This window comes from Zea mays, chromosome 10 (assembly GCF_902167145.1).
Source record: "Zea mays cultivar B73 chromosome 10, Zm-B73-REFERENCE-NAM-5.0, whole genome shotgun sequence".
NCBI lineage: Eukaryota > Viridiplantae > Streptophyta > Magnoliopsida > Poales > Poaceae > Zea > Zea mays.
In genome coordinates, this window is record NC_050105.1 from 75174302 (window position 1) to 75194614 (window position 20313).

General features: G+C 49.3%; 1 protein-coding gene across 1 annotated transcript; it reads right to left on the reverse strand.

Moving 5' to 3' along the window:
• Positions 1 to 593: 593 nt before the first annotated feature.
• On the reverse strand, positions 594 to 4182 carry LOC109943306 (inactive sesquithujene synthase-like). The gene is given in 8 exon segments (XM_035963398.1): positions 594 to 1210; positions 1538 to 1789; positions 2296 to 2431; positions 2814 to 2968; positions 2971 to 3034; positions 3139 to 3514; positions 3629 to 3890; positions 4002 to 4182. Coding segments are annotated over 8 exon segments (1665 nt in total). The 5' UTR covers positions 4131 to 4182; the 3' UTR covers positions 594 to 919.
• Positions 4183 to 20313: the final 16131 nt, after the last annotated feature.

Genomic DNA, 20313 nt, shown 5'->3' on the forward strand with positions numbered 1-20313 from the left:
AATTTATTTTTATTTTGTCATATGAAGAAATGTTCAATATATAAATTGTACATCATGATGAGTTATACAAATTTGTAGTTGAAAACTTTTTCATTTGAATTAATTTACTACTTTAAAATGTGATTTTTAAATTGTCTTTGCCTAGTGTTGGAGAAAAAACACTCGGCAAAGAGCTCTTTGCCGAGTGTTGTATTTGTGACACTCGGCAAAGAGCCCTTTGCCGAGTGTCAAAAAAAGACACTTGGCAAAGAAACTCTTTGCCGAGTGTCAAAAATAAAACACTCGGCAAAGAGCTTCTTCGCCGAGTGTTTTCTTTTACCGAGGGTTTTTTGCGTGGCACTCGGCAAAGAGTTCTTTGCCGAGTGCCCGAAATAAAACACTCGGCAAAGAATATGACACTCGGCAAAAAGCTAAATTCTGGTAGTGATTGTCGTCTCAATCCATATAAATTTGTGGGAATTGATTGGGTTTAAATCATAAGCAAGTCAAAATTATTTTCCAATTTTTTCTAGTCCCATCCAATAATCCATATGTGAGATGGGAATTACCGAACAAGACCCGCTCAGTATTTTTCTGCGATAATAGCTGAAACATATAGAAAAGATGTTCATTATTACTTGAGAATATATACAAGCAAAATACAATACCATTTTAGAGTATCAGTACAACCCAAGAGGGAACATCTATCGGCGTACATGGCTATTTGCCGTTCTATACACTGGAGCAACAACATAATCGTACATTCATTTTTATTTTTATGACAATAATGCTTATATATAGAGTTCCATCAAGCTAGCATCCTATATGGCTGCTGGTATCATCGTCATGACCTGACCTTCAAGAAGACACTGTGGCTTTATATTATTCCAAAAGCACATAATATATCTAATAATTGCTTATAATTAAGCTTCGAGCCTCGTCATTCCGGAATTGGCTCCACGAACAGTAGCTGTATCATTTCCTTGAGTGCTTCTGAAGAAGTCAATGCGTCACGATCCCTGTACATATTATCCGTGGTTCTTGAGAAGTCAAACACTAGCTGTGGCACAACCTTTGGGAGCCCTTTCAGCGCAAGGGATTGCTCCAGCATATCCTTCCATGAATCTTCGATAAGCTCTTTTATCTTTTCACATGCATCATCCATTGTTATTCCATGCTCCTTCATGTAACAATGGACAGTGGACGGACTATGGTCTTTTGTTTGCTCACGCTGCGTCATTAATTAGTGAGAAGGAATTGTCAGGTGTGTGCATGCATGCTTGATTGCAGATGTAAACATATTATCATAAATACCACGAATGGAATCTACCGAATTCATTATACATGCCTGCCAAATCGACAGTGTTAAAAGGAACTCAAATATACAGATTTTGCACAAAGTAATACACTTTCTCGAACAAGCGCAATATTGTTCGTTTGGCTTTAATCCGTACCGGAGTATTTTTTTTCCCTATGTATTGTAGCTACAATAATTTAAACAGCCGGCTTTAATATAAAGCGAACACGCATAGCTTGTTTAAGGATAGAGAAATTCCACCTTGGTCGATTCGACATCGTTGGAGAGCCGTACAAATGAACCAAAAGTTCTTATAAATTGTGGAAAGCTCAAAGCCCACTCGAAGGTCTCCTTTGTTATCGACATATCACCCATCCCAGCATATGCAGAACATGTTAGAGCATTGGCTCCGATGGACTCTGCTGAAACCTGGAGGTGTTCACTCATTGTCGCCACATAATCCTCATCACGCCATTTTATTTCCTTGGTGTATAGCTCAACTAAACGCTCCATCTGTATGAAACACGGAAACGTACGTGTTACTTATGATCATGATATTGTTGCTGTCAGATATACTACCTCCATCCTCCAATAATCTGTCGTCCCTTAGTTTATTTTTGAACTAAAACATAACAAGTAAAAAAGAACCGAGGGAACACGTAATATGCAATAACTCAAAAAAAAACACAAAGACTGTTTCCTTAAGTTCCACTGCTTGTAAAAAAACAATTCTGTTTTGATTTGCATCTTTATGAGCAATACAGTTACAAGGAAACAATTAATAGGAAATAAGGCATCTCATGAATAGCTAACTCAACACCACATGTATCCAAGCCATGGAATGGTTTTAATATTAAGATATTATATTTTTGTGTTTTTTCACGACTGTGGCATAATTCATTATAGAGCACAGTGTTTATTAATTTCTAGATGATTACAATGACTGTGTGTTCTTTGAGGATGCTCTCATGCACATATAAGGCACTCATAAGAGGGTATATAATATGTAGAATACTTGCCGCCTGTTTTAGGTAGAGCACACGGTAGCTCTTCTCTGGCCCTAAAGCATCCTCAAATGACTGAAATGTCTCCAACATCAATATGTAGAAATCCTTCATGTACTCTGGAAGGAGATGTATTGCACTTTCGTCCCATCTGCATTTTACAAAATGAGAACATTGTGTCCTATATAGTATTAAAGCTGCAGTATTCAAATACTGACGACTGATCTCTAACTTTCATTGAACAATATTATCATTTGAGGGTACATAAGTTTGTTTAATGCTTTCCTTACTTTACATATTGCATTATAAAAATATATTTCAATGATTTCTATGGTTAACATTTGTTCTACACCATGAACCTTTTGTCCCCTTTTATTTTACCGAAACCAATGTAAAATGATGCAAGAAGGCACATGCCTATGTGTACATCAGGCTTATATGCCTATGTGTTAAATAGTTAATACAAGTACTATTTCTAAAACACAAACTATATATATATATATCTGACATGTGTGGTTTGCAAAAACCGTTACCTGCCAAACGCTTCAGCGAATTTCATGCAATCTTCAGTGGTACCATGTGTATCAAACATATCATCGATTATTGTAATAAGTCCCGTGATCTTTGTCAGTATAATTCGGGAAAGGGAGTATGGCGGATCATAGCATGCTCCATTCATCCAGAAATATACTCCTCTACAATTCTATCTCTAACAAAGGTCAGCTTTGATTTGGCTATCATCTCGTTCCACCACCTACCACATGCATGTTCAGATAACAATTAATAAGCCAATTAAAACATGAGAGAGAGAGAGAGCACCATCAGTTAATTCGAAGTGAGAGATGAAAACAATCTTACGCTGAGCAATGCTTTAGCTCTTCACAGAAATCAAGTTGCTGAAGGTTAAAATTCAGTTTCGCAAGCTCCAATACGGCTTCGTTTCGCGTCGCCTCCGTTTCGTAAATGGGTATGTAGTTTCTCGCTTCTAGTATCCCAACCCTTCTGAAGAGAGGGGTACGAAGGGAAGAAGACACCTCCTTTGCAAATGGCGATTCTGGAAGAAGTCGTCCAAGGAGATCTTGGAGGCGGAGTCTAGTCGATGAAATCGCTTCGTCTAGTACCTCCTCTCCATGCTTCCTCAGATATGCTGCGTTATATAAGCTTAACAAGCTTCTCGTGTCAGCAGCAGCACAGGCGAAGCCGCCTTCTTCTGTTTTGAAGCTCAGAAATACATCTGCAAAATTGGGTCATGACGAAGAATAGTAGTTATATTATATGTCCTGTTTCAAATTTAAAATATTTGTTTCAAATTTAAAATAGTGGAAGATATACGATGTTATATATATACCTGATGGCACATCGTAGCCGTTCTTTCGAAGAAGGTAGAACCGCTGCGAAACCAAGTTAAGATCTTTCACATTGTAATCGGAGTTGCTGTAAATTTGGTGCAGCAACTTGTCTATCTCGTTCTCGTAGTAGTAACCCAGTCCAAGTCTTTGCAATGTTAATATAAGATTCACTGTTTCTGGTAGTTGATCAGTCGTCGAGCCCTTCAAAACCTTCCTAACACGTTCTCTTAAAACCTCAGCTCGTTCTTTCATGTTTGCTCGCTGCGGAGGACAGTGAGATCAATTATTTCGTCACATATATTCCCAGATCAATGTTAGTTTCGTCTACAAATATATGCGAGCAAAGTTTATCCACTGATGAAATTCTACTACCTGAGGTGCAGTTGGCGGCTGGTAGGTCAGGAAGAAACTGCCCCACAGACTTGGGTGAAAGGTCGAAGAAGCCTTTGGCAGCTCCTCATCAGCTGCCTTGCTGGAACGATGTGCTGGATGAGACGCCATGTTCTCGATTGGTTCCAGTCTAGCTAGTATTTTCTTGATGGTATTTCTGACGGATTTGTTGGTGCCTATATATGCGTTGCGTTGCAGAGGTATATATAGGCGATTCATGCATGCATGACGCCAAGCAATACTTGCTAAAAGCCAGGCACCTTTGTGACCATGACAGCGGTCTCTTCATGCAGCAGACGGCGTTTTTTTCTTCTTCTTTTCGCATGTGTAACGTTTTAAATGTTGCTCTGCCGGCTAACGATTCTTATTTATTTGGTCTGAGAATGAATATGTTCCAAGTGCTTATTAATAGAGGAAGATGTCCTAAGTCCACACAGGAAAATGAAAGAAGTCTAGTTATGTCCGACGGCCGTGTAAGAGGGGCCATTTGACACAGAGAAGTTTCAACGGTCTACAGTAGCCATCAAAATAATATTCATGTCCAACAGCTCTCTAACAGCCGTCAGACATTATTGGATATATGTCTCATGCCGTTTCAGCCTCCACAGTTCGCACGCGCCTACGCCTGCTCTCGTCGCCTCTCGCTCGCTCGACGCCACCTCTCGCCCGCTCACCGCTGCCCTCGCTGCTGCGCCTGCCACCCGCCCCTGCCGCACTGCCACCATCGTCGTTGCGCCCGCGCCAGCAGCCGTCAATGCTATGGTCGAGGGTTGTCACGTGCACCCCAAGACGATATGAGCTATAATATTTAATTTGATGTAATCATACTAATTGACTTCTATTAAAAGGAAAACAACTTAATTACTTGGTTTCGATTAGTTCTCTACTCGAATAGTCGTCGTTTTAAATACGTAGCTTAATTAATGTGAGTTATTCTAAGTGAAACGGATTATTGACGTGCGATAGAGCACGCAACACACTAAAATGATGCAGCGAAACAACACACACGACGACGCGCAACAACTCACGAAAGACGTGCTACGAAGCGTGCGAATGGCACACGACGACACGACACAAGAGAAAGGACGCGACTGTGGGGCTCTGCACACGCATGGGGGTAGACAGACGTCATCTAGGGGCAGACGCGTGCTGGTCATCTCAACAAGTGAGGGCACAACAGCGGGACACAAATGCAGGGGCTTGACATGGGTATCAGCCATATTCGCTTGATGTCGCTGCGCATAAGGAGCGAGTGTCGCGCCTGGGCTACTGGCTACGACGATGGTTCGACGGGCGGGGAGCTGGACGTCGACGAGGGGAGTGGGCGGGCTGCGCATGTTGGCCGAGCAGGGTCGCCATGGCCGGCCATAGGGGGCGTGCACGAGGCTGGGAGTCGTGGGCTGGCTGCGCCAAATGGCTGTGCCGCCACACTGGCTAGCCTTGGCCGCCGCGCTGGGCTGGCCGCGAGCTGCCGCGAGCAGGGGCTAGGGAAGGGGAGGGGAGAGGGAGGGGCGGTTGGCCAGCTCGGCCGAGCCATGGCCATGGCAGGCGCAACAATGGGACAGGAGGAGGGGATAGAGAGGGGAAGGGCAGGGGCTCATCACAGCGATGAACCTCGACAACGACGGCAAGGCACGGCGGGCGTGGATGACCAGGCTCTGGCGAACAGCATGACAACGGCGGCAGCGACACTCCGAGCAGTTGGTACGGCTCCGGTGGCGGTGTGCTGGTTGGGCGGGGTGTGAGGGAGAGAGGGGAGCGTGAACTGGCATCCAGTGGAGAGAGAAAGAGAGGGCGAGGGATGTGGGTTGTGTGCGGCGCCTGTTTTCTCGTCTCCAAGGCCGAGCTAAGGGGAGGGGGTGGTTGGGGAGAGGGCACCCGACAGGCGAGGTTCACTGGCCAGGTGGCGATGGGCATTCGACGGACGAAGCACACGTTGAGAGCACCTAGAGGGGGGGGTGAAAATGTGATCATGCAAAATTAACTCTAAACAACACAAACTTGGTTTATAAAATGTGTTAGTGAGAACTAAAACCATGTTAGGATGAGAAGAAAGGATAACTCTTCACTTGGTTGCTCCTTTAAGATGAGTATTAAACTTAGGAGCAATATTGCAAATGAGTAGAGAACTCAAGAAGACAGTAATCGCAAGAAGTAAAATAGACAAGAGACACAACAATTTTTATCATGGTTCGGCCAATGTCTACTCCACGTTGTGATGAACTCCTTTAGTCAAAGGTTGCACTCAACCCCTCTCAAGTGACCTAAAGATCAAACTTGAGTGCCACAGTCGTCTTCCTTATGTGAATACCCCGTTGTGAGGAATCTCCATAAATTGGAGTCTCTCACGCCTTACACAAATGATTACAATCAAATCCGAAATAAGGAGGGGGGTAGAGACACACACAAGAGCACAACGCAGCAACAACACGCACACAAACAAAGAAGAGAGCGCACGAATCAAAACGATAGAGTCACAACTCAAGAATGCGCTCAAATCTGTCTCTATCAAATCAAAAGCATGGTAACAAAGTTTTGGAGTTGTGGTGTGCTCAAAGTATGCTTGGGTACTGCCCTATGGCGTCTACGGGTCCTTTTAAAGCCCTAAGTGTCGGTGTTTAGTGTCCAACTGCACACCCGAGGGTACCCTCGTGGTGCTTTTGGGTAGGACGGTGTTGTGGATCGTAACTCAATGGCTCGCGCTTGGGCACGAGAGAGAGAGAAGCGAATTTCAGCATGTTCGGGCCACTTTGAGGAGCGCAATACCCTACTTCCTTGGATGGCTTTGTATGTGAGTGGTGTTATAAGTGGTGCCTACCGAGTTGTGAGATGTTAATGAGATGAAAATTGAGGGGACCCCCCTTGGCCTTATATACACGACCGTAGGGTGCTTCCCGCGTACATGTTGATCATACTTTTCCTGCTTATCTCCTAGTTATTAGCAAACAACCTTCACTGTCCCGAGGAAAACCCGGCACCTCTGCTCTGAGCTATCTCCGGGGTTTGAGGATATCGGGCACGGGAAAAACAAACAGCCTCAACATGATCATGCCCAAACCACGATTAGTCCGGGCGTGGGCCCATCGCACTCCTGGGTCGGCCTGTTTCCACCGTTTCCCTTTGCCCAGCCCACGGCAGGATGTCTCAGAGGGGCGACTGGCATGTGGCTCCGGGCAGAGTTTTCGCCCCCCTACTGGACCCGAGGATATCCGTCCCCCACAAGCCCCCAATCGTTGAGTTGATTTTGAAATAATCGATTCAAAGGTTCCTGGTTCTTGATTATGAGCTCATCATTTGACTTGAGATATTTTACAACTCCGTTGGGTGCACCAAAGGTGTACCCATTGGGTGTAACCCCTGATCTTTGAGTTGATTTTGAAATAATCAATTCAAAGGTCTTCATCTTATGCTTTAGAAATTAGCGCTTGGCTTCAAAGTTTTGTGAATCTGTTGGGTGCACTGATGGTGCACCCAATGGGTGTAGCCCCCGAGCTTTGAGTTGATTTTGAAATAATCAATTCAAAGGTATTCTTCTTATGCTTTAGAAATCAGCACTTAGCTTCAAAGTTTTGTGAATCCGTTGGGTGTAGCCCCCGAGCTTTAAGTTGATTTTGAAATAATCAATTCAAAGGCCTTCATCTTATGCTTTAGAAATCAGCACTTGGCTTCAAAGTTTTGTGAATCTATTGGGTGCACCGAAGGTGCACCCAATGGGTGTAGCCCCCGAGCTTTGAGTTGATTTTGAAATAATCAATTCAAAGGTCTTCATCTTATGTCTTTTATCAAAATGAACTTTTGGAATAGCCTGGTGACGACATCTGTCCGTATCTTGTTTGGTCTGGAATCAATTTGATTGGCGACGAGTTGGAGTCCAGCTAGTCGAAACAGAGAGGCCCTGGCTGGACGCCACTCGGCCATGAACTTTAATGCCACTACAGATTAGACTTGTGCTTTGGTGACCGCATTTGGACTTCCTCCCATTTTAGCCGATCTTCCCCTTTGTCGTGGTGTATTCATTGCGTATATGTTGCAGGTATCAATGCTTCAGAAAATCTCCGAGAATCGAGGTGGTACACCCAATGGGTGTCTGCCTAGTAAAAGACGTCCATCGTGTTGTCATGAAATATTAACTTAATACGACGGAGAGGCGTAATACTCTGCCTAAGCGGTTGACTTGATTCCATCCTGTGTAGTGTTACACGAAGCGGTGCCAGGTGCCTGACTCATTTCCAGGCGGTTTGAATTGTTATTGAATTCTTATGACTGTTCGGGGAGCGGGAAGGAAGTGAACGTTCGCCTCACAGCCTCTTTAAATAGCCCGCTCGCCCTGGCTGCTTTCCCCACTTGTTCTCGTTCACTCGCCCTCTTCTTCTCCCTGCCTCCCCTCCTTCCGAGTGAGCCATGGACGAAGGGAACAAAGGAAAGCAAGGGTGTCGTCCCACCGATGGCTAGCGCAAGAGCCCCCCGAGTCCTCCCTCGGAGGACTTCGGGGACTCGGAGTACCCGGAGGAAGCCTCCTCCAAGTATGATCGCTCGCTCACTCCGGCGTACGCACGATCCATCGAGCGTGCGGGGCTCGGTGGGTCGGGCGACTCGGAGGAGGCCTCCTCAAAGGAGGTGGAGGATTCCTCGAACTCCAAGGAGGGGAGCGACAGCGAGGGCGGCGGCAACGACGACGAGGGCAACAACGGTGGCGACGACGACAGCAGCAGGGGCGGCGACGGCAGCGGCGATGATGGCGGCGATGGCAGCGACGATGGTGACGGCGGTGAAGGCAGCAGCAGAGGCAGCAATGGCGGTAACAAGGGTGGCGACGGCAACGCCGGTGGCATAGTGTTGTCGGCTTAAATATTAGTATAGTAGTAGTAGTAGTAGCAGCAACAACAGTAGCAGCAATAGCAGCAGTAGCAGCAACAGCAGCAACAGTAGTAGTAGCAGCAGTAGCAGCAGTAGCAGTAGTAGCAGCAGTAGCAGCAGTAGCAGCAGCAGTAGCAGCAGCAGCAGTAGCAGTAGCAGTAGCATTAGTAGTAGCAGTAGTAGCAGTAGTAGTAGCAGTAGTAGTAGTGCTAGCAATAGTAGCAGTAGTAGTAGCAGTATTAATAGTAGCAGTAGTAGCAGTAGCAGTAGCAGTATTCCTATATCCCGGCACATCGTGCAGCTGCTCGGCTGCTTGCCGCGCACAGCAGCCGTCGCGCTGCTGGCGAGCCACAGCATCTGTTGCCCTGCTGTGGTCATGCGCGGCAGAAGAAACGAAGGAGCTATGTGCGGCTGCAACCAGAAAGTGAAAATCCAAAGTAGGTCCCACCTGCAGTTTTATTTTCTTTTTTCTTTTCATTTGTTTCCCCCATGGGTCACGGTGATACGTGGGATCTATGAATGGCTCTACCTCATACAGAAAAAGATTATGCAGGATTTTCCTCGGCTATGATCTTGTGGCCTTGGTGTGGCACGTCTCCAGCCAATAGAATTGTGCCATGTCGTTTTGAATCCGTTTGAGCCGTTCCGGTGGTATTAGCTCGTATTAGCGTCGTCTATAAGTTAATAACATTATTATGCTTTAATTAATTAATTGTTTGCTTATCTAATGGTAATTAAAATAGAGGTTTAATTAAAACTAAATTATAGTTTTAATTTGTGCTTTTATAAATACATTTTAAGTGATTAATACCAATGCAAATATTTTGATTCAATATTCGCCTAGTGTAAATGCGATATCTTTAGCGATTCTCGCGCGTCGTGTTGTTTCACGTGTTGTCGCGCGTGTCGTCATGGGTTGTTCACGCGTATCTCGCGTGTCGATCACGTGGGTCGCACGACGTCTGCGCGTGATAATAAATTGTTTTTGATTATAAACACTCATGTTAATAACGTTAATTCGTCAGGTCACATATTTTAGATAATTAACTTAAAGTTTGCTCGACTGATATTTATTAGATTAATATTCTAATTAGATTAAATGTGGAGTGTTCAACTTGCACTTTTGTAATAAACATTAACATGACTAATATTAACTTAACTATTTTTTATTTATTTAATAGTTGTTTAGTATAAACATGTCACCTATTTAGTTTTCTCGCCTGTTGCGCGTGTCCGCGCGTCGTTGGCACGTTGTCGTGGTCTTTCGCACATCGTAAATTCGCCTCACTTAGAATCTTTTATTTTAATTAAATTACTTATTTAACTGACATATGTTAGTGTAGCAGGTTAATTAAAACTAAATATTAGATATAATTTATATTTGATAATGTCAGTTAATTAGTTATTTAATCATCTATAATTAAAATAGTAAGTTAGTCAAAACTAAGTAGTTTTAATTTATATATTTCATATATATCAATTACTATAAATTATGTCGGATCAAATTATTAACTAGTACTTGTTTAGCGTAAACTTGATAACTTCGCGACTGTAGCCCCGACTGTCGCTGTTGGGGGGCCTTCGTCTTCCGAAGGTCCTCAAAAACACGACTAATAATGTTTCCCAAGTGTAATACACATACAGGCACCTTCGGACTCAGGATGAAGCTGTACACAATATGGGAAGCAGGGTTGGAACGAAGGCTGAACCAGCATCGAAGCTACGCGGAAGGGAGCTTCAGCTCAGTACCAGATAAAGGAACCGACTTAAGGAGGAAAAGGCTATCTAGTCCCCAACAGATTGTTCTTAAGTCAATAGTAAACATCAAGGGCATGAATGTAATTTCACACAGGCTGCGCCCTGTGCCTATAAATAGATGAACAGTACTCCCGTACTGTTCACGCCGACTTGTACTCGCTCGTGCATCACACTTGTACTTTTGCCTTCTGTCAAGCCGAAGGTACAGATGTAATTCAATATTGTTCTTATTTATTCATGATTATATAATAGAAAGATATAGCAATGGCGTCATGTGATTATCCATGTTATTTCTTACATTTCATATGCTTCGTCATTCATTGATATATGCTGTGATGATGAAGGTACGTCCTTCATAACCTTCGTCCGAAGATCGTTATATCCTTAAGGAAATAATGCTTCGAAGGACGAAGGGCATTAACCATTAACATATTTTTGTGTTGCCTTGTTCTTAATTCATAGCATTTGAGAACAAGTCCCCAACATTGGCGCCCACCTCCGGTGTACTCACTTCCACAACCTTCGACAAAGTATAGACCTTCGTCATGCCGTTGAAGAAGATAACAGCGCCAGGGGCTGCTCTACAACCACTGGACGCAAACCAAGACACACTCTCTCTCTCCCCGAGAGGCCCGAAGTCAAAAGAGGAAAGCCACTAGCCCAACACCTCAGAAGGAGGAGTTGGACCAGCAGATTAGGGACCCTGAAATCATTAACCAGCAGGTGCAAAAGGAAAAAAGAGAAGATGGCTCGGCTGGCTAATGTTCAGAAGAAGATTGACGAAGCTACTGAGGAAGTGCGTCATCTTACTCAAGAAGATCACGACCAAAGGCCTCAGTACCGGGAGCTTCGTCAAGAGGGCTTGTCCTCGAAGATGAATGGTAAGATGATTTCAATCATGGTAGCTTTACTTTTGATGATGCTTCTCCCCTGGCAGTAGAGTTGCAGGCTATTCCATGGCCACAATCCTATAAGCCACCCCAGCTACCCATGTACGATGGGCACTCGGACCCGAAGCAATTCTTGATGAAATATGAGGCAACAATATCCTCATATGGAGGCAATGCAGCTGTCATGGCAAAATCCTTCGTCATGGTAGTCCGAAATGTGCCCCAGACATGGTATTCTTCTCTTCAGCCAGGGACAATCATGTCATGGCAGAAGCTCAAAGACATGCTGCTTACCAGTTTTCAAGGCTTTCAGACAAAGCCAGTCACAGCTCAGGCCTTGTTCCAGTGCACACAAGACCATGAGGAATACCTTCAGGCATATGTCCGAAGGTTCTTGCGACTGAGCACAAGCACCCACAGTGCCCAATGAAATTGTCATTGAGGCCATGATCAAGGGTCTTCGGCCAGGACCTACGGCTCAATATTTTGCCAGGAAGACCCCCTAGACTCTGGAGAAGCTGCTTCAGAAGATGGATGAGTACATCTGGGCTGACAATGACTTCCACCAAAGAAGGGAGGAAGCTTACAGATTCTCTGAAATGACTAGGGGCTTCGGAGGAAGAATTCACCGTAGGCATGTCAGATCAATCCACAACTCCAGTCAGAATGATGACAAAGGAAACCAGCTTCAAAGGCCGCATGACACCTCACAGTCTTCGGGGCAGCAGTAAAGCTCCTTCAGGTCGCCAGCTTCAAGGGGTAGAGGCGCTAGGGGCTTCGGAGGAAGATATGGGGGTCAACCCAGGAAGATCTATTGCTTATTCTGTGGTGACGACAAGGGCCACACTACAAGAATGTGCCAAATCACCATTCTGAAGCAAAAGGAGATCGCCGAAGCCGAAGCTCGGTAGAATCAGCCGAAGCAGGTCTTGCACACTGCTTCGTGCCACTCTCCCTACATACCAGAATATGTGGGCAATCACCCTGTAGCTTCTGTTGCTTCGGCAAGTCATTCACAAGCTTCTTGGCCTCAGCTCCCACCGCCACCACCACTGCAACCCACTTATTCCCAAAGCCAGCAGCCAGAAGGGCGCCAGCACTCCCAACAACAACATGAATTCAGAGAGGAATCCGAAGCTCGTACAGTCAACAGTACTGTGCCAGAATCGAAGCACATATACTGATCGATATCCTGCCTCTAAAACACTTTTATGTTCTATGCCATTTCGCTTTTTAATAAGGAACAAGCAATGTAAATTTAGTTTCAATTTCTTGTAATGATCTTACTTCTATCAGAATGGAACATATCTTTGTCACAGACTTACGAAGCTCAAAAGTCGTTCCCAAGGGAATGCAGAGCCAAAATTGTCGAAGCTACAAAAAGTCGTTCCTAAAGGAGCGCAGCATAAGTTTTGTGCTCAAAAGTCGTTCCTAAGAGAATGTAGAGCTAAAATTGCCGAAGCTACAAAAAGTCGTTCCTAAGGGAGCGCAGCGTAAGTTTTCTGCTCAAAAGTCGTTCCAAAGAGAATGCAGAGCCAAATACCACCGAAATATAAGGCGAAGAAGTTCTAAAGTCGTTCCTAAGGGGATGCAGAACTTATACCACCGAAATAGAAGGCGAAGAAGTTCCAAAGTCGTTCCTAAGGGGATGCAGAACATACACTGAAAAATAAACGGTGAACACCGAAAAATAAACGGTGAAGAAGGCTCCAAAGTCGTTCCTAAGGGGATGCAGAGCTTGTGTGTTCTAGTGTGGGTGTGTGGGTGTGTGTCTTCGACATCTACATCATTTTGCATCATATCATCACATCATTTCGCATAACATCACATCATACATCATATTGCATCGACACGAATTGAATACGAAGCTGATCTTCAGCAAACGCTTCGTCAAAACGGAAAGTGCTAAGGCACGAAGTAAGCTTCGGGAATTACAGCTTCGCCAGCTTGCACACAGATGGACCTTCTTCTTTACGAAGCATGGATATCTTTATTTTTACGAAGCATGGACCTTCTTCTTTACGAAGCATGAAAAGAAGGGAAGGCGTTTTTCGCCGAAGGCTCAAAAACGGTATGTATGTAAGTTTCATGCATCAAAGAAATAAATTACAATAATTTACATATTCAATTCAAAGTTACAAACATCAAATATTACAGCTTTGTTACAATAAAAGTACAATGTCCATTCTAGTGTATCATACATTGACCATTTCAAAATGTTTTTACAATAAGAGCTATTCCTCTTTAAAGACTTTTTCTGCAACTTCGTTCAGTAATTTACTAACAACTTCATCAACAATAGCTTCAGCCATATTGATGATCTTCAGCGCTTCCTTCGTTTTCGGATCAGCCAGGGGATCAAACGGTTCCTGCGGCCGAGATAATTCAGCTGAAGTGAGAAAAATTAATTAGTCCGAAGCTGTCGGGGACCATAATTAGGGGTACCCCCAAGACTCCTAAACTCGGCTAGTAAACACCATCAGCACAAGCTGCAGAGGCCTGATGGGCGCAATTCAGGTCAAGGCCCCGTCCACTCAAGGGACACGATCTCGCCTCGCCCGAGCCTAGCCTCGCGCAGGAAGAGTAGACCTTGGCGGATTCACGCCTCGCCCAAGGGCCTCCTCAAGCAACGGGCGCACCTTCGACTCGCCCGAGGCCCAACCCGGGCAGGCTTCGCAGTGAAGCAACCTTGGCCAGATCGCCTCGCCAACCGACCGAATTGCAGGAGCATTCAATGCAAGGATCGCCTGACACCTTATCCTGACGCGCGTTTCTCAGTCAGCAGGGCCGAAGTGACCGCAGTCACTTCTCCCCTCCACTAACTGACCTGACAGGAAAACAGCGCCGCCTGCCCTCCTCCGACTGCTGTGCCACCCGACAGGGTGAGGCTGACAGTAGCCGAGTCCAGCCTCAGGCGCCATGGGAAGCTCCGCCTCGCCCGACCCTAGGGCTCGGCCCTCGCCTCGACCTCGGAAGACGGTCTCCGCCTCGCCCGACCCCAGGGCTCGGACTCAACCTCGACCTTGGAAGACGGTCTCCGCCTCGCCCGACCCTAGGGCTCAGACTCAACCTCGACCTCAGAAGACGGTCTCCGCCTCGCCCGACCCCAGGGCTCGGACTCAACCTCGACCTCGGAAGACGGTCTCCGCCTCGCCCGACCGCAGGGCTCGGACTCAGCCTTGACCTCGGAGGAGTCACCGCCTCGCCCGACCTTGGGCTCGGACCGACCACGTTACTGGGGGGTACATCATTAACCTACTCCTAGCTAGCTCAGGCTATGGGGAACAAGACCGGCGTCCCATCTGGCTCGCCCCGGTAAACAAGTAATGATGATACCCCGCGTGCTCCCATGACGACGGTGGCTCTCAGCCTCCTACGGAAGCAAGGAGACGTCAACAAGGTCCCGTCAGCCCCGACAGATGTGCTTCTACAGGGCTCAAGCGCTCCTCTGACGACCACGACATCACATGCACAGGGCACTAACACCTCTCAGACAGCCACGTCGGCATGTACATAGAGCTCTGGCGCCTCTCTGCCGGACACGTTAGCATATTGCTACACCCCCCATTGTACACCTGGGCCCTCTCCTTACATTTATAAAAGGAAGGTCCAGGGCCCTCGTACGAAAAGGGGGTCGCGCGAGAGGATGGGCTGACGAGCAGGCTCTCCCCCTCTCTTGCGAACGCTTGTAACCCCTACTGCAAGCGCATCCGCCCTGGGCGCAGGATAACACAAGCCGCAGTTCCCCTTTTTCCCCCTTGTGTTCCATCTCGAGCCGACCCATCTGGGCTGGGACACGCAGCGACAATTTACTCGTCAGTCCAGGGACCCCCCGAGGTCGAAACGCTGACAGTTGGCGCGCCAGGTAGGGGCCTGCTGCGTGTTGACGAACAACTTCCCGTTAAGCTCCAGATGGGTAGTCTCCAGCAACCTCTCCAGCCTGGGACGCTGCTCCGTTTCGGGAGTCTCGAGTTCATGTCCCTCGACGACAGCTACGACATGGTATTCCTTCCTCCGCCACGCGACAACGACAATGGCGGCCGTCAGTCCGCCCGACGGCGGCGGAATCAACGACGTCTTCCCCGCGTGGAGGAAGAGCAGCATCCGGGCCTGTCCTGTCACCTTCCCCGCAGCAGGAGGAGGAGGCGGGGCAACCAAGGCCAAGCAGGAGGTGGCACCTTGTCGGCTATCGAGCGAGTCGACGACGCCGGTGCCCCAGCGGGGGACACGTCGGGCGTTGACCTCGCGTCTGAGACGAAGACGAGCGTCGTTTCCCCGCAACACGCCAACCCCAAGTAGACGGATGACGCCAGCACGCTCGCGAAGGACTTGCTGGGCGTTAGCCTTGTACCTGAGATAACGGTGCAGTCCGTCCCCGACGCGACTTCGTCACCATCCGTCGATCAAGAGGTACCGTCCGTTTTCCACCCTGTGCCTTTTAGATTCAGCTTCGACCCACCAAGCGACCCCCTTTCGGTGGACGCTTTCATAAAGGCATATCCTAACCTTCCGGGGTACCATTTGTGGTCAACCTGGGACCGACTGACGACCGTCTCGACCTATGGGCCCCCGGGTTCCGAGGAAGATGATGAGCCCGACTCTGGTTGGGATTTCTCGAGGCTCGGTAACCCCAGTGCCATGCAAGGCTTCATGACCGCATGTGACTACTGCCTCTTCGATTACTCTGATGGTGGTCACAGCCTCGATGACGAGAACTGTGGCCCAATTTGCAAATGTTTCCATGTCGATCTAGGGGGTCTTGACGAAGGCAACCACCTTGGTATGCCGGAGGACGGCGATCCCCCTAGGCCTGAGCCTCGCGTTGACATCCTTCGGGAGCTAGCTGTGGTCCCAGTCCCTGCGGGGGTTAGGACACATAGCTCGAGCAAATCCGCGAGATGCAGGCCAGGCTCGACGAGGAAGCAGGACAACTTGTGCAGCTCTGGCAGAATATCGGACAGGAGTGGGTAGGTCGAGCACCAGCCGAAGAAGCACGTCATCTGCCCCAGGACGTCCAGCACCGCATCGCTGACGATGCCAGGGCAAGGCTGCCCCCGGCTTCCAGTGGGGTCGGCCAGAACCTGGCTGCAGCAGCAATACTACTCCGAAAGATGCCGGAGCCATCCACCACCGAGGGGCGGCGTATCTAGGGAGAGCTCTAGAATCTCTTGGAGGACGCCGCAGTCCGATGGGCCAAAAGCTCTGCCTCCCGAAGGCAGGGGTACCCCCCGGAGCATCACGCCGCGACTTCCCGATTCATGCGGGAAGCCTCGGTCCATACCGGGCACACGTGGGACGCAATGCCTGCAGCCCCGGGTCGCCTCGGCAACGAGCACCACCGCCACGACCGTCGAGCCCACCTCGACGAGAAGGTGCGTCGAGGCTACCACCCCAGGCGTGGGGGACGCTACGACAGTGGGGAGGATCGGAGTCCCTCGCCCGAACCACTCGGTTCGCAAGCTTTCAGCCGGGCCATACAACGGGCGCCGTTCCCGACCCGGTTCCGAGCCCCGATTACCATCACCAAGTACTTGGGGGAGACAAGGCCGGAACTGTGGCTCACGGACTATCGGCTGGCCTGCCAGCTGGGTGGAACGGACGATGACAACCTCATTATCCGTAATCTCCCCTTGTTCCTCTTCGACGCCGCCCGAGCCTGGCTGGAGCATCTGCCTCCTGCGCAGATCTCCAACTGGGACGACCTAGTCAAAGCCTTCGCCGGAAACTTCCAGGGCACATATGTGCGCCCTGGAACTCCTGGGATCTCCAAAGCTGCCGCCAGCAGCCAGGAGAATCCCTGCGGGACTACATCTGACGATTTTCGAAGCAGCGCACCGAGCTACCCAACATCACTGACTCAGATGTCATCGGCGTGTTCCTCGCCGGCACCACTTGCCGCGACCTGGTGAGCAAGCTGGGTCGCAAGACTCCCACCAGGGCGAGCGAGCTGATGGACATCACCACCAAGTTCGCCTCTGGCCAGGAGGCGGTCGAGGCCATCTTCCAGAAGGACAAGCAGCCTCAGGGACGCCAGCAGGAAGGCATCCTCGAGGCGTCCGCTCAGCGCGGCACGAAGAAGAAGGGCAAGAAGAAGTCGCAAGCGAAATGCGACGCCACCGACGCAGATCTTGTCGTCGCCGCCGAGCACAGGAACCCTCGGAAGCCTCCCGGAGGGGCCAACCTGTTCGACAAGATGCTCAAGGAGTCATGCCCCTATCATCAGGGTCCCGTCAAGCACACCCTTGAGGAGTGCGTCATGCTTCGGCGTTACTTCCATAAGGCCGAGCCCCCGGCGGAAGGTGGCAAAGGCCACGACAACGACAAGAAGGAGGGCAACAAAGCAGAGGAGTTCCCCGAGGTCCACGACAGCTTCATGATCTACAGTGGGCAAGTGGCGATCGCCTCAGCTCGGCACCGCAAGCAGGAGCGCCAGGAGGCCTGCTCGGTGAAGGTGGCGGCACCAGTCTACCTAGACTGGTCCGACAAGCCCATCACCTTCGACCAAGGCGACCACCCCGACCGCGTGTCGAGCCCAGGGAAGTACCCGCTCGTTGTCGATCCCGTCATCGGCAACGTCAGGCTTACCAAGGTCCTCATGGATGGAGGCAGCAGCCTCAACATCATCTACGCCGAGACCCTTGGCCTCTTGCAGATCGATTTGTACACGATCTGGGCCGGTGCGGCGCCTTTTCACGGGATCATCCCCGGGAAGCGCGTCCAACCCCTTGGGCAACTCGATCTGCCTGTCTGCTTTGGGACTCCCTCCAACTTCCGAAAGGAAACCCTCACGTTCGAGGTGGTCGGGTTCCGAGGAACCTATCACGCAGTGCTGGGGAGACCATGCTACGCCAAGTTCATGGCCATCCCCAACTACACCTACCTCAAGCTCAAGATGCGGGGCCCCAACGGGGTCATCACCATCGGATCCACGTACCGACACACGTACGAATGCGACATGGAGTGCATGGAGTACGCTGAGGCCCTCGCCGAATCTGAGGCCCTCATCGCCGACCTAGAGGGCCTCTCCAAGGAGGTGCCAGATGCGAAGCGCCACACCGGCAACTTCGAGCCAGTAGAGGCGGTTAAGTCCATCCCTCTCGACCCAGCAACGACGCCTCCAAGCAAGTCCGGATCGGCTCCGAGCTCGACCCCAAATAGGAAGCAGTGCTCGTCGACTTTCTCCGTGCGAACGCCGAGGTTTTTGCGTGGACTCCCTCGGACATGCTTGGCATACCGAGGGATGTCGCCGAGCACTCGCTGGATATCCGAGCTGGAGCCCGACCTTTGAAGCAGCCTCTGCGCCGATTCGACGAAGAAAAGCGCAGAGCCATAGGCGAGGAGATCCACAAGCTGATGGCTGCAGGGTTCATCAAAGAGGTATTCCATCCCGAATGGCTAGCCAACCCTGTGCTTGTGATTAAGAAAGGTGGGAAATGGAGGATGTGTGTAGACTACACTGGTCTAAACAAAGCATGTCCGAAGGTTCCCTACCCTCTTCCTGGCATCGATCAAATCGTGGATTCCACTGCTGGGTGCGAAACCCTGTCATTCCTCGATGCCTACTCAGGGTATCACCAAATCAGGATGAAAGACTCCGACCAGCTCGCGACCTCTTTCATCACACCTTTTGGCATGTACTGCTATATTACTATGCCATTTGGTTTGAGGAATGCAGGCGCGACATACCAAAGGTGCATGAACCACGTGTTCGGTGAGCACATTGGCCGAACGGTCGAGGCTTACGTCGATGACATCGTAGTCAAGATGAAGAAAGCCTCCGACCTCCTCTCTGACCTTGAAATGACATTCAAGTGTCTCAAGGCGAAAGGCGTAAAACTCAATCTTGAGAAGTGTGTCTTTGGAGTCCCCCGAGGCATGCTCCTGGGGTTCATCGTCTCCGAGCGGGGCATCGAGGCCAACCCAGAGAAAATCGTGGCCATCACCAACATGGGGCCTATCAAGGACTTGAAAGGAGTACATAGGGTCATGGGATGCCTTGCGGCTCTGAGCCGCTTCATCTCGCACCTCGGTGAAGGAGGCCTACCCCTGTACCGCCTCTTAAGGAAGACCGAGCGCTTCACTAGGACCCCCAAGGCCGAGGAAGCCCTTGGGAACTTAAAGGCGCTCCTTACAAGCGTGCCCATCCTGGTGCCCCCCGCTGCCGGAGAAGCCCTCTTGATCTACGTAGCCGCAACCACTCAGGTGGTCAGCGCCGCGATCGTGGTCGAGAGACAAGAAGAAGGGCATGCACTGCTCATCCAGAGGCCGCTCTACTTCATCAGTGAAGTACTGTCCGAGACCAAAATCCGCTACCCGCAAATTCAGAAGCTACTTTACGCGGTAATTCTGACGCGGCAAAAGCTGCGACACTACTTCGAGTCTCATCCGATGACTGTGGCGTCATCCTTCCCCCTGGGGGAGATCATCTAGTGCCGAGAGGCCTCGGGTAGGATTGCAAAATGGGCGGTGGAGATCATGGGCGAGACAATCTCGTTCGCCCCTCGGAAGGCCATCAAGTCCCAAGTCTTGGCGAACTTCGTGGCTGAATGGGTCGACACCCAGCTTCCAGCAGCTCCGATCCAACTGGAACTCTGGACCATGTATTTCGACGGGTCGCTGATGAAAACAGGAGCGGGCGCGGGCCTGCTCTTCATCTCATCCCTCGGGAAGCACCTCCGCTACGTGCTGCACCTCCATTTCCCGGCGTCAAACAACGTGGTCGAGTATGAGGCTCTGGTTAACGGGTTGTGCATCGCCATCGAGCTAGGGGTTCGGCACCTCGACGCTCG